The 15,149-nt window shown below is 40.7% G+C and overlaps 1 protein-coding gene across 4 annotated transcripts; it reads left to right on the forward strand.

The window, feature by feature from the left end:
• Positions 1–1,338: 1,338 nt before the first annotated feature.
• On the forward strand, positions 1,339–14,233 carry max (myc associated factor X). Of its 4 annotated transcripts, none has more exons than XM_034135537.1 (5): positions 1,339–1,554; positions 1,831–1,857; positions 9,025–9,186; positions 11,744–11,897; positions 12,638–14,233. In XM_034135537.1, the coding sequence occupies exons 1-5, from the start codon at positions 1,519–1,521 to the stop codon at positions 12,823–12,825; spliced, it is 567 nt and encodes a 188-aa protein (XP_033991428.1). In that variant the 5' UTR covers positions 1,339–1,518; the 3' UTR covers positions 12,826–14,233. The 4 variants fall into 4 exon arrangements, with proteins under 4 accessions (XP_033991428.1, XP_033991430.1, XP_033991429.1 ...); XM_034135539.1 differs by having other exon boundaries at positions 11,744–11,867; XM_034135538.1 differs by lacking the exon at positions 1,831–1,857 and having other exon boundaries at positions 1,375–1,554.
• Positions 14,234–15,149: the final 916 nt, after the last annotated feature.

Consider the following 15,149-nt stretch of genomic DNA (forward strand, 5'->3'; position numbering starts at 1 on the left):
ACTATCGAGCACAAATATAGCTGGATGCTTTCTCGCTGCCACACATGAAGGAGCAGAGGCTTCACTGCAGCGGATGCATTATTAAGGCCTTACTGTGTTGTCATCCTTTACATGGCCTATACTGTTACGCCCCGTGTTTCTGGGTGACCCCGTTTGGCTCGGCTGCTGCGGGACATACTGAATAAAATGGTAGATGGGGTGTAAAATTGGAAGGAGGACTGGTAAGACATAAACAGGGGGCGATCCAGGCCAGGAAGAGATGGTATAGGAACAAGGTCAGTGCAGGTCTAAAGCCTTGTTTCAGCACGGAGAGCATGGTGTCGCCTGCAGCTGCCGTGGCCTCTTGACCTGCTGGGGGAACGCTCCCAGCTTGTTTTTTTTACACATTAACTGATCCACTGTTGCAGCGCAAAATAATCCACAGTGTAAGCTCCTTATCTACAGCAGTTTTGAGAAAAAGGAAGCACCAGAGCAGATTATTTGCAATTTGTTCTGAGACCAGAGCCCCCGCACTAAGTAACACATGTTCTCCCTCCACCATTATATACAAATAATCTTTAGTTTCTGGAAAGTTGTGCATTATAATAAATATGTCAGACAACATGTATGTGATAGATCTCTTGATGAAGTGTCTGACCAATGAAATTAAAAATTATAAGAAATCTAAATAACTCCTAGTGCTGGTTTTGTCCCACACAGGGTAAAGACCAAATATGTTTAGTCTACTGTCAAAAGCTGTCAAGATACATATTTAGCTGGAACTAAATGTTTTTTTTTTGCCATTTTGCTTGAAAAATGACTACAAATGATTTATCGATTAAAGCATATTTGCCAATTAATTTGTTGTTGTTTTAATCTTTCACAAAGCGTTTCACTTAAACAAATAATAGTACAGCAGTAAAGGTTCATGGATTTAGACCAGAATGAATAAATGTTAAGGAAAAAGATAAAGAAATAACAATAACTATATAAATAAATAGGGCAGCAGTGTGTTTGTGTTTCCTGCTATCCACGTGTCTGAGCCATGGCCTTATTTAGCTCCCCTGACATACAAATGATGTCTCCAACTCCAACTCCCATAATGCTTCTCAATGGAAAGGAGGTTGTGACGTCGCAAGCGAGCCAAACGACTCCTGGATATTGTAGTTTACCGATAAACAAAACGTTCTATTTTAAAAATATTTAAAGAACTTATCGATATTTTGAAACCTCATAAACACAACCAGCTATGTGTTCTTGAATAAATCTACATTCAATGCTGTAATACAGTCCGTTTGTTGATGATACGCGAAAAAACGGATTTAATGACTTCATTTCCCAGACGCCCCTGCGATGTCGCGCATGCCTGCTGCGTAGTGGCGTCTCTGTGTAGTCACGTGGAGACGGTAGTACACCTCGGTTCTGTCCAAACAGAACGTGAGCGTTTAGCAGTCTGTCTGAGCGCCGCTCGGTGCTAAACTGATTCATGTTGTTTTTTTTAGCCACACGTCTCTTTAAACTAGACTATTTCATCGAATAATGAGTGATAACGATGATATCGAAGTCGATAGTGACGTGAGTATTACTACTTTCAGCTTTTTAAGGATGTTATTTTGACGATTTAGCTAACCTAGCTGCTCAAGCTAGCGTTAGCATGCTAGCTTCTCTGTCTTGGTTAACTGTGTTTAATTTGTCGGGATTCTTATTATATGATACGCTACACTAGCCCTTGTTGCCTCAAAGCTTTATATACCTGCTATTTTTTTTTACTTTCTATTGACTTAAGCACTGCAGTACGATTCGCTCAACAATTATGGCTACAATTGTACTTTTTGTTCTGTCTCTTTGCAGGAAGACTCACCGAGATATCACTGTGTGGTGCGTAATGCTGGGGGGGATTTTGTCCAAATGTGGAGTAATGTGTCACTGCTGTTGCAAAGTTGAATTATCCATCCCATTCTGCTTATTTCTTTTGGTATTTAATGGTTTGGTGGGGTTATATGGTTGAGGTTGAAAAAGCTTGAATGATCTGCTGCTTTCTGCCAACATTAGGTTTAAATTCATATATATGCACAGCAATTTTCTGAAATGTTCTGCAGTATTAAACCATAGTGCATTTTATATTATGTTATATATGTTCATAGGCATAAGTAGTGCATTGCAGGGTATCCCCATCATGTGTGTGCGGCCATAGGGAGACGGTGACACGACATCTATATATAGACCAAAGCTTTACCCTGTTGTTTGTATGTTTTCCCCTTGGTTAATATAAAGCTTAATTTTGCTCGGTTGCAGTCGGTTAGTCGCTCAGAATAGTTTTTCCCCGGCGGTTTTACCTCTCGCCACGGGGGTTCCGCTCGTGATCAGGTTTTTTCGCAAAATTACACATCTAGGTCATCTCAGTAAAAAGAGAGACGCTTTTTCATGCATCCATGATGTAGCAGGGAGAAGGTGTAGAGAGGGGCTTGTTGCATGTATGTATGTATGTATGTATGTGTGTGTGTGTGTGGTTGGTTGGAAGAGCCGCGCCTGTGCATCTCGGACTCGGACAGCCTTCGTGTCAGGAAGGGGTGCTGCGGGATGTTTTCCTGTGTTGCAGCCAGTGATTAGAGCCATCTTCTCTCTACAGGCCACTAAAGGGCTGGCAGCCTAAATGAATGACGTATAGCTGCATCGCATACAGCGAGAAAAACACCCTCTGCACGACTCGGTTTGATGCACATGCTGCAAAACACGACGCTTTACCTCCAGTCAGATAACCAGAATGTAAACGCCAAAAATAAATATAAAATGTTAGATTATGCATTAGTGCTTTTTAAGATACAAATAGCTTTTTATTGGCTGTTACCCTCCACAAGACCTCAGTCCTCTTCTCTCCTTATCGTGGTTACTTTTACCTCCATTGCAGAGCCACACGAGAAACACAAACCTGATTTCAGCTCACTTTGCGTTTTTTTTATTTGATTATCTAAGCTATAATCATAAAATATGTATGTCCTGATGGCTGTTTGTGTCCCTTATAGTCAGCCATTTGCGTCCTTCTACACATGCCTTGCCCTAAATGCATTACAATGAAGCCTACAGATCTGCATGTATACAAAAAGTATAAAATAGAGGAAATGTATAATTGTCAATGACAGCCAACCTAAACCTTCACTTGAGACTGTTAACAAACTGTCAAATACATGAATTGTAAATGAAATGGCAGCTATTGCGATTTCAATATTTCCCCTTTTCAAATTGCAATTTTGATTTAAAGCAAAGTATCTTTCAGCCCGGCGTACAGGATTAGAAATCAAATCTTTAAGGACGAATGATTCCGACTGTTTGACAAATATTTAGCCGATATATAATAATTATAGACATTGCCCTATTCCACGATCCGATTTGGTTAGCATTCAGAATATTAATTTTGCTCAGCAGTTGGGTGAACAAAACAGAAAAGCCCAAAATGTCCATATTTAATCGCCTGAGAGAGACATGTTTGAAACTAACAACTCCATTAACGGTCAATAATTAGCAACTTCATCATAGATTCTTTTTCTGCAGATTTGTCGGATAATCTTTGCATTTGTATTGGTCTTTCCAACATTATTATATGTGAGAAAGCTTTCCAAGTATTCACCCACACTGATAGAAGTGTAGGTTTTCATTCAGTGAGACAGTCATCGGTAGCCCGAGAGTGGCACCCATCGCTCTTTTTCTAAACACCTGCAGCTTTTATGTTATGTGTCATGGTCAGGTATGAATAGAGCGGAGAGAGCCGCTCAGCCGGCGCGTCGTCTCTCCTGCAGTCTGCCAAAAGGGATCGGTTATATGATGAACTGATAATGGCTGTACTCAGGTAATTGGACACCTGTTTTTCCTGGTGCCCGATGTGCTTAACAACTCAGATAGCTCATAATATCATCATGTAGCCGACAGGGCATCAGAACATGTCTGCTGAATTTATTAAGCTAGTGTGATATCAGTGGACATTCACAGGCTATTATTGGCTCTTGTGATTTACATGTAGCTACATGTTTGCTCACTGCCACCAAATTAGATTTTCATATTGCTCTCACGTAATAGACAGCAGCACTCACAAGAAGTCATGTGAGGTTGGAATTTGTAGAGAATATCAGAAAGCTAGGTTTGGGGAGACAACAAAATATACTGTATCACACAGTTGCTTATACTGTTGTATCTATAACTCAAGTGTATTAGAGGTGTTTTATATAATTGCACACACATCTTCAAATCAATAGGAAGGATTAACCTGTCTGGTTAATGATTTATCCAAAAGATTATTTACTATTTCAAAACATCATCTTGTATTTGCATAGGAAATTGGATAAACCATAATCAGAAATGTTGATCATTTAAACCAATAATAACTCATTGCAGTGGTGGTGGTAGTCCACTTAAATCCTGATGCCTCGTGATCCATTGAGTCATAGAAGACTGCCTTAACATCAGACACACCTATTTAATTAGTATAATTTGGTACGTGTAACACAACCTCTGTCCTCTTGCCTCAAATGTGTATTTTATTTTATGAAAGTGTACAGAGATGGCCCACTTCTGCTGTAATACTCTGTTGTGAGAATTCTGTTAAAATGTGAAATTGCTTTTTCCTAGTAGGATCATTTTTAGTGAAGCCTTTTTATAGAGTGTGTTCACATGAAATCAGCCCGGGCACTTCATGTCCGTAATTGCCTTGTAATTGTATATGGAGCAGCTCCAGAGAGCACAGCTTGAATACATTTCTGGATCTTAATTACCTTTCTAGAGTAATGATATCATGGACCTTGCCCTACGAAAGAAAATTCAAGACTTAAGATTCAAGGCCTTATTGTCACATTGTCACCAAAGCGAAAGTGTAGTTTTGGCAGTGAAGATCTTAAGTCCCATGTTTCTCATACAATGTAACATAAATATATATATAGGACATAATAATGCTAGAAAAAACATAACTAGAAATAAAATAGTGCCAGATATTGTAAAAAAGGGACCAATGTGTCAGTAAATGCCGAAATAAATAAACTTCACAGAAGTCAAATAAATAACATTAGCTTAAAACCGAATTTAAATACTGAACATTAAGAGTTTTAAAGTGATTCTCACAAACCTCTTAAGTGTTTTGAAGATTGAAAATTGAAGATTCAACTTATGACGTAGTACATGTACTATGTAACGAAGCGGTTTCTCTGCATTTGACCCATCCTAGTGTTAGGAGCAGCGGGCAGCCATTATTATGTACCGCGCCCGGGGAGCAGTGTAGGGAACGGTGCCTTGCTCAGGGACACCTCGGTAGCACTTGGTCTTTCCGGGACTGGTGATAAGTGTTTTGCGAGTATTGTACAATAAAAATAATGCTAGAAGAAACAAAACTAGAAATAAAATAGTGCCAGAGAATGTGAAAAGTGACCGATGTGCCAGTAACTGCCGAAAATAAATAAACTTTATAGAAGTAAAATAAATAACATAAGCTTTTAAAACCGAATGTTCATTTAAATACTGAACATTAAGAGTTTAAAAAAGGCTCAGTTTTAATGATGCTCACAAACCTCTTAAGTGTTTTGCGAGTATTGTACGTTAACTAATGTTCTCAATACAACTTGAACATGTTAACATTATAAAACTGAAGCATTATCTTTAAAAAGGGGTAGTATAAGGAATGTCTCCAGCCCTACTGCGACTCAGGGTTTCAGCCACGTGTACTTTCTGTTCACTTTAATCACAATGGCTGCCAGACTTGTAATTGCACATGCCATCGATACCAGTCATGTGTTTGTTTGTGCCAGCGTTAAACGGAGGGAGTGGAGTCTCTCCTTTCTGAGGCTTTATCTGATACGAGGAAGAGGAGGCGGCACGTGCTCCTCAAGGATTTGTTTCTCCTCGCTGGTTTGTGACTCTTGTGCAACAGGAGCAGCTGTCAGCATGCCCGCCGGAGTAATCTCAAGGCGGAGTGATATGCAGTGAATTCTGATAAACTGGTTTTTATTACGGTTTTAGTTTCATCGTGGTTTTAGTGTTTCAAATTGCAATTTTGATACAGGGCGGCTCAATTGACATACATTTGATCGAACTCGCAATATGGACCAGTGCAATATTTGAATCGCCGAAAGCTAAATATTTGTTAAAGACTACATTTGTGTTTTTAATGAAGTATTGTGGAGCTGTAAAGATATACTGGCTTACAAATCATATTGTACAGGCTTATTAAAACTGATTTGGTCACATGTTTATCTCAATTGGTCTGGTATTTAGTCTGATTGTTAACCTTGAAGGACTTCCTGTTTCCAAGCATCACTTTAGCGTGTTTTTGTTACAGACGTTGAGTCACACTTCACACACATTGTCCCTCCCAGAAATCAACCGACACCCCGAAGGCTTGTCTTAACCTGCGCGTTGCCTCACTTGTGGGCTACTTTGTGGTGATCCTCGGACAAAATGAGTCAGATGATTTAGAGGACAGCTCACGTGACTCCCACCTTCTCTCCAATGTTCCTGAGGCGATGTCGTGTTCCCACCACGTGTTTGTTTCATTCGCTAATAGTTCAACGGCCTTGCTTTGTTGGAGGTGTATGACGCGAGATGATCAGTGTTGATTGGGTGCAGGACTTCATGTCTCAGCCTTGTGACGGGGTGGATTAGGACAGTATCAGATGTGATTTGGCATTTGTTTGACCTAAAAACAGGTCGATCTACAGCAAACTGCCTGCCTCTCGTCATGTGATCATGGCAGCCATCTTGTGTCTTCACTGTACAATTAGAAAACAAATGTGTGGTGGAGGCCTGTTAGATGCTCATATTATAACCTCTACATGTTACTGGAGATGCATTTTGATTAGGTTAGTTATTTAATTTGGTCAAATCAAATCAGGTTTTATTTATATAGCACATTTAAAAGCGATTTTTGGTCGAGCCAAAGTGCTGTACATGTAATAAAAACACATTACTACAAATCACAATAAACGACAATAAATTACAACAGATATATCTTAAAAAACCTAATAATAATAAAACACACGGAAAAGTCGTTAATGCGATAATAAGCTTGAACTGATATGCTTAACATTTGGCACGGTTCAGTGAGGTATAATGATGAAAGCAGTGTAATGTAGGTAGGTAAAGGAAGTGCCTGGAAATCTCCCAAATGCTTATTAAATTGTAACCCTAACCACAAAATGCTCCAAAATAGAACTACTAAAAATAGTGTGATCTGCTCTGAAACAAGTCATAAGTCTAGATGTCATGGAGTCTTTGTGATGTTTAATTCATTCGCTGTGGTCCTCCTCAGCTCATATGAAAGATTCAGGTTTCTTGACTTTGGCCCGGTCATGAATTCTAACGGCCCCTCCTGTGTGCTCCTGCAGAGAGGGAGGGACAGAAATGCATTGTGGGAAGGGGGGTTTAGGCATGAGCGTAGGAAGCATCCTCAATGTGGGTGGGACAATTTGACAGGGGGTGTGGGCAGGTGGTGGACCTCACCTCCTCTAGGGGAGTCCGGGGGGGGGTCATGTTGCACTTTGAGAGCAACATTAGGGACTACATCTATGGATACATCTCTCAACAACACCCATGTGAAACATAACTGACCCACTACTTAGACTAAAGTGAACTATCTAAACACTCAGAGAGTCCTTTACCTCACTGAGCTGTAGACTGTTAGCGCCGTGAACTGTTAGCGCCGGAGCCTCGCAGCGTGGAAACTGTGGCGCGCATCATTTTACAACTAAAGACACAGCTACACAGAAAATGCAGCAAGAATCTGCCTTGGTACAAAGTAGCAGTGAAAACATGGTACGGAGTTTCATTGATTTGGGCGTTCTCACAATAAGCAAGTGGAATTGATTTGATAATGAAGCACTGACACAGCGCTCTACAGAGAGCGGCGAGTGGATAGACCGATTCACGGACTTTCCGCATAGTAAAAGTGGGGGGGTCTAAACTAATCATTTTAAAAGGTGGGGGGGACTTGTCCCACCCTCATATAATGGCTGCGACGCCCATGGGTTTAGGTCACTTTGGTGGTTGTTGGGCTATATAGGGCTCAGGAGGGGGCCACAAGACAAAAGGCTGCATTATACTGAGACTTTTAGCGATGGAAATGAAACTGGTAATAATGACTTTTTAATTTAGTTTTTGTTGGAGTTTTATTTTATGTGAGGCTTCTTGTAGGAAGTGGAGTCAGATAATCATGTGACAGAAAATGACTTTTGAGATTATTGATGAGTATATACCGTTTGGTTCTGGTTCTCTTCTAGATCTCTTGGTAGGATATCCCAAACAGTCTGAGCGGTTTTAGTGACGCTTGGTGCTCATACTGTCATGCAAAGGGACATATGACTAGGTCTTAGATTTTGTATATAGTTTTTTTTAACCTTAACTCTTCCACTATCCTTGAATGACAGAATGAGAGGTCTTTTATTCCACTATTATTTATCATTACATGTAGTTTGAGCTTTTTCTAGATGCAACATCAGCAGCTACTAACGCAAACACACATGTTAATATATATATATAGTACAGTCTTCAAAACGTAATGTGAATAAACGCAGTCCTCGGAACATTTCTAGTTTCACACAGACAGTTTGTTAGTTGCTTCTATTGTTGACTAACTGGCATAATTTAGGATTAAATGAGTCTATAAATCAATAACAGAAGCTTCATTAGAAATATTCTTTCCAAGCATTAATTGCTGTTCAATCAGGATTTGAAATGTCTTTTAATACAGTTTTTTATGTGACCGTAAAATGAAAATCTTAATGTTTTGCAATGTCTTTCAACACCAGCAGATATGTAGATCTTACCTTTGGGTATTTATAGTATTATGTTCTAGATTAATGTAAAAAATATAAATATCTGACACTAGCTAATCATTGCTGCTCACATCTGATTGCTATATCTATATTAGCATGGTTTTAATGATTACTACTTCACTGTATGAAGACAGCCATTACAGTGGTGGTGTTGTGAAGGCAGCACAGACCCCCCCCCCCCCCCCCCCACTGTGGCTCTGCTGCCGGTCTAAAGGCCGTGTGACTCTTGTCGTTGCAGGCAGACAAAAGGGCACACCACAATGCTCTGGAGCGCAAACGTAGAGATCACATCAAAGACAGCTTTCACAGCCTCCGGGACTCAGTGCCCGCCCTGCAGGGAGAGAAGGTTGGTAAAGCTCAGCCTGCCAGTCCTCCAGGCACACGATGTTCAGGCTCCCATGTAAGACTCTTTTTGAAACTTTTGACATGTCTGAAAGGTGAAGTATGTTGAGTGAATTAACCTGCAAATCATATCAATGCATTTCTGTCATGTGACTAAGCCTTTTCTTTCAAATGTGCAGGGATGCTTAGTCAAAGTCTAATCAGAATACCTTTATCTGTCCCACAGAGGGAACTTTACAGCAAGTCAAGAGCCTGAGATATTGATATTATTTAAGAAGCAGGTCTTTAAAATATTTAAGATAAAAGTAGAAATGACACAATTTACAAAATCCAGTGACAGTTATGAGATAGCAGCCAGGTAAGTATTAAAGGTGGAAGTATATACCCGTCAGATTTATTACAGAGAAGTCAACTGTATTATCAATATCTGTGTGGTTCAAACAGGGCGACCAAAAGGCAGTTTCTAACCGTCTCAAAGAATACAATATATATACAAACATACACATATAAAATAAAAGGCACAACAATACATATATAAGAATAGCAGTCTGGTAGACCAAAACAAATGAATATATGACAACAGTACAAATAAATACAAGCAGTGCAATAACTGCTAACTACTTTTATAACGTGCGTCAGTGGAGGAAAATAGTTTCTAACCCAAAATGCCGTTTCTAACCGTCCCAAAGATAACAAAAACATATGTATCTATTAATACACAACAATAAATATATAAGAATAGCAGTCTGGTAGACCAAAACGAATTAATATATGACAACCGTACAAATAAATACAAGCAGTGCAATAACTGCTAACTACTTTTAACGTGCGCCAGTGGAGGAAAATAGTTTTAGGGACTGGAGGAGGGCAGATGGCGGCTGAGAGCAGCTTGGCAGCGAGGCAGGAGAAATACTTGGACCAACGACAGGAAGTTATTATGAGGACATTTGTGTTGCTCTCTTCCTGTTTTGTCTCTATGACATTGAGCTGGTTCAGTAACTGTGGGCACAGACTGGCTTATTTTGACTGACGCAGTGTGAAGGAGAGGGGGGGGGGGGCGTTATGAGATGATGTGAGAGATGTTTACTGATCATTTGTAAGAAGTGTTGGGTTACAGCTGCCTCAGTGCAACCCCCACTCTCTCTCTCTCTCTCTCTCTCTCTCTCTCTCTCTCTCTCTCTCTCTCTCTCTCTCTCTCTCTCTCTCTCTCTCTCTCTGTACTGCTGTTACAGATCTGCTTCAGGGCCAGCTTGCAGGGTTTTAATTCTTGAGAGAGGGAAACAAATATGAAGAGAATATTTTAGGGCTGGGTGCAAAACCTCAATATTTGACTCTGCAGACGGAAATGACTGCATTCAGTTATTGAGTCAATCGGGTAGAGTTGAATATCTGCTCAGACAGTGCGTTATTGTCACATGTGTATATATGCACAGTAGCTTCCGTGTAGATATGGAAATCTGAAGTTACTGTTTTAAATCCAAATGTTGCCAGCCTAACATATTTTTAGTTTTGAGGAATGTCCTTGTCTCTATTAGGAACTTGTTTGGTGGAGTGGTAAACCATGTGGCTGCACGTCTTGTGATCAGTTCATTTAGCAGACGGACTCCACACTAACTCGCATTAAATACAAAAAGAAGTCTACTAAGAAACCAATGTTTGTAGACTTTTTAGTTATTAACCTCTAGATTTATTTACATATATTCATTTATTTTATCATTTGTATTTTACTTTAAGAGTGCTAGTTTTTTATACTAATCTAAAAATACAACCCTGTAGCCTTTAAATCCTCCATTTTATGTCAGTCAATGTAAATTAGTCAATGTTATCATTATATCATCCAAAATGAGCATTGATGCAATAGCATACTCTTCTTTGGCTCAATACAAATACATAGAAACATAATTAATATAGCGAGAGCTAAAACTACTAACATGGAGTTGTTATTCAATTCGTCTGCAACTGTTTTGACCATTTCTTTATTATTAAATGCTCTTTTTAATGAACTAGACCCCCAAAACCCCCTTTCTTGCGGGACCTTTTCTGTGTCTTTATTGATATTATTAATATATGAAACTCTTGGTTTTGTGCTGTTGGTCCGACAAAACAAGCTATTAAAATATGTCGGCTTAGGAAATTACTATCCACAGTTAAACTATATTCTAGTCTTCATTAGCCCAAACCACTTCTACTAGAAAACAATCAAACAATGAATTAAATGCAACTTATTATAAACAATTCCGTTTTGTATTTAAAAGTTCCTAAAGGACTACACATGTATTTAATGATATTACAGGTGATGGACTAAGTATGTTTAAGGAAACCAATGGTTTACAGAAACTTGCATATTGTACATTTCTATTCAAAATGTTGAAATGATACCCAGCCCTGAGACAAACACCCTGACAGTAATGTGAGGGGGGGGGGGGGGGGTCACTCTGAGCTGAACAGCAGTGCAGAACCACACCGTGCTAACCCACATTTCTTCCACAGCCCTACAGTAATGTGAAGAAAGCATGCGTATGGCTGTCTCTGTGTACGAATGATGTGATAAAAAGTCTGTATTCCTGCGCCACTGCCTCCATCTCGTGTGTCACTAACAGCCGTCTGCCAAACAGGCGTCTCGGGCTCAAATCCTAGACAAAGCCACAGAGTATATCCAATACATGAGGCGAAAAAATCACACGCACCAGCAGGACATCGACGACCTGAAGAGGCAGAACGCTCTGCTGGAGCAGCAAGGTAACGACTACTGCCCCCCCAACACTGAGGGTACTGTACACACTCTATATCACACAAATGAGATATTAAGCTTTTCTGTGGGGTGGATTTTATTCTTAAATTGGGATGAATTTCAATATCTTTCACTTAAATTATGCTAATGCTTAAAGCAGGGGTGTCCAAACTACGGCCTGGGGGCCAAATGCGGTCCTTTATGAATCGGCCCTAAGCAAATAAAAAAAAGTATACTAGAATATGGCCCACACATGAAACTTGTGATTGTCTTATATTGTACTTATTAACTATAAATAATAAATAAACTATACATTTTTCTGTATGTGGCCCTGGGTGAAAAAGGTTTGGACCCCCCTGGCTCAAAGTGACCTATTGTGATGGGGCTGCTTTATGGCCTTTCTCACACAATGTTTTTTAATGCAGGGGGTTCTTTTGTTACTGTATTTAAGATTGCTCCATTGAAAGTGATTCCAGTTTGTTTAAGTGCCATTTGAAGAGTTTTAAGCACATTTTCATTATTGGGATATTGCAATTCACCATTATTTTGACCAGGACAATCGTGACATGACATATTTGTATATTCTCCAGCTCCTACAGAACAGATCATTCATGTTTTTTCATTTAGTCATGTAATGTGTCCCTGGCCTGCCTTCTTCTGTACGCTCCGAGATCCTGCAGCTCCTCATGGTTTCCTCATGGTTTCCTCCTGTGTTTCCTCCTCCTGTGTTTCCTCCTCCCGTGTTTCCTCCTCACGGTCTCCTCCTGTGTGTCTGCAGTGCGTGCTCTGGAGAAGGTGAAGGGCTCGGCTCAGCTCCAGGCCAGCTACTCCTCGTCTGACAGCAGCCTCTACACCAACCCCAAAGGCAGCGCCGTGTCCGCGTTCGACGGCGGCTCGGACTCCAGCTCCGAGTCGGAGGCCGAGGAGCCGCCCAACAGGAAGAAGCTGCGCGTGGAGGCCAGCTAGAGGGGGCGGAGCCATTCAAACATGGCGGTGCACAGAGGAGAGGAAGTGACGCCTTCAAAGCTCTCGAGGCTCATCCACCCCCCCCCTCTGGCCAACAACAAGCTTCCCTCACCGTCCTCCTCCTCCCGTCTCCTCCATCATCTGTGGGTGGGCTCGCTCTGGAGACTCGTGACCCCGCTGACCTCCTCACGCCGCAAGTATCTCTCCCTCCACCCGACCTCCAGGAGGCAGGGAGTCCTTCGGGTGGAGGGAGACTGCTTCAGTCCATGTAGAGAGCTTCAGGTTTCTCCCCTCCCCTCTCTCCTCTTTAGGTCTCCCTCGTTGGTATCTCCCCCTCCCCTCCCCCGCAACATCTACAATCCAACACCCAAAAAGAGGCAGCTTGGCTACTTAAGGACTTGATGCTTTTTTTGTACCCTCAATAAGCCCCCCCCCCCTCCCCGGGGTGTTTTTTTTTTTGGGCGGTTGAGGGGAGCACCTGGCGTACTCCAAGCACTGCTATATTATATATATTTTTGTGTTTCCTTTGTTATTCTTGAAAAAAAAAAAAAATGTTTTAGAATTTACACACACACACACACACACACCTACACACACACACACCTACACACCTAGAGGAATTGTCCCAGAGAAGTTTACCTTTTTAAAATAAAAAATGAAAACATTTGTAGCTTACTTTTTTCCACTAAAGAATGTGACGACGCTCTGAATCAGTGAAACCCACCTCAGGCCCACCGGAGAGAAGAAGCTTTCTGCCTCACACCGTTTAACACAAATTTAAAAAAAAAGAAAACATGACTCCTTTGTTGAAATTGATGTTTTGAAGGAGAATATTCCTGAACTTGTATCGTATCTTGTCCTTTAGCTTGAAGTAGTGAATGACTTTAGGTGGCTGAATACGTTAGGCATCTCGTTTTATATATTATAAAAAAAAGCATTGATTGGATGTTTTCGAGTTCTAAAGTATGTTATGCATTTTGTAGTAATCTCACGAGTCATGGGGAAATGCCAATTTGTCACATGTAGTTTTCCTTAAGGGTTTGAAATAGATATTGAATGTCAAAAGGTAGCTCCAGTCTTTTGCAGTACAAGGGAGCGAATCAATTCCCTGTCGATGTGTTGTGCTTTACACGGTAAAAAAATCAATGTTGCTGAATCCCCCCCCCCCCCCCCCCCCCCCCCCAAGGAAAAAAAGGAAGCATTTTGCGTGTCTAGGAAACGTGTGTGTATGTATATTGTTTCCATTTGATTTCCAGTTAGGAGGGTATAATTAGTGTAAAAATAGGTTTGTTTGTCCGATTCCATTCCATGGAAATTACAAGTATGTTGTACATACTGCCAACAATTGTCTTGCAAGTTGAGGCCTACCTTTACTATGAGACTATAAAATAAACTATTTTATCCTTTACAATGCTCCCTGTGGTTATTCAAAGGAGCCCTCTTCTGCTCAGGTTCAGGTTAATATCTGTATTGTGTTTCTTTGTGACATGTCTCCGTGTTTTAATGTTCAAACAGCTGTTTATTGTTCTCATACTGCCTGTGCTGCAGCACCTCTTTTCACCCTCTGTCTGAAACCAGAGCCCAGCCTGCTCTGATTGGTTAGCTGGCCTGCTCTGTTGTGATTGGTCAACAGCTTAAAGATGTCCCGCCCCTTAGCCTATCACGTACAATGTATGCTAGCCAATAGAAGCGTGAGTGTACTTTGGGATGTTAGCCCTTGCAGACCATACAAAAAAACCTATACAACACACTACAGGAAATTAAAAAATTTAAAAAGTATAATAGCCCCGCACCCCTTTAACTGTCACACCAACTCTTTAAAATGTTTTTTTCATTTCCTGTAGTGTTTTTAAAAGATCCTTGATCGATGAAATGGGTTTCTCACATTTGTCACTTCTAACTCCAGTTATTGTTGCTGTAGAATAGCTTTCAGGACGGGTTGTGTTCAGGTACCGCAGGCAAACATAGCTTCAGGTTTTTCTGGTTTTCTGTGATGCTGGCAGGTGTCTCTACTAACGACCAAAGGCATAATGTCCTCTTTACACGGTGTAGCTTTTAACTGTGAAGGGGGGAAAAAAACTAGGCCGGGGTTTTTCTTTTGTTCTCGGAGCGACAGCCAGCCTTCTCACACTTTGAGTGAATCGGTATTTTCCTACTTCAGGGATGGATTCTCATTTGTGTTTGCTTTAATTTCCTGTTTTCAGAAATACTGAGGATGAGTCAAAAGTTCTAACGGCCCAAGCACACCCCAAAAAGGAAATCTAAAATGTTTACATGATTTAGTTGTTTCATATTTTATTTACCTAGTAGGCTGATTTGTGTTC

This window comes from Trematomus bernacchii, unplaced genomic scaffold, assembly GCF_902827165.1.
Source record: "Trematomus bernacchii unplaced genomic scaffold, fTreBer1.1, whole genome shotgun sequence".
Lineage (NCBI taxonomy): Eukaryota > Metazoa > Chordata > Actinopteri > Perciformes > Nototheniidae > Trematomus > Trematomus bernacchii.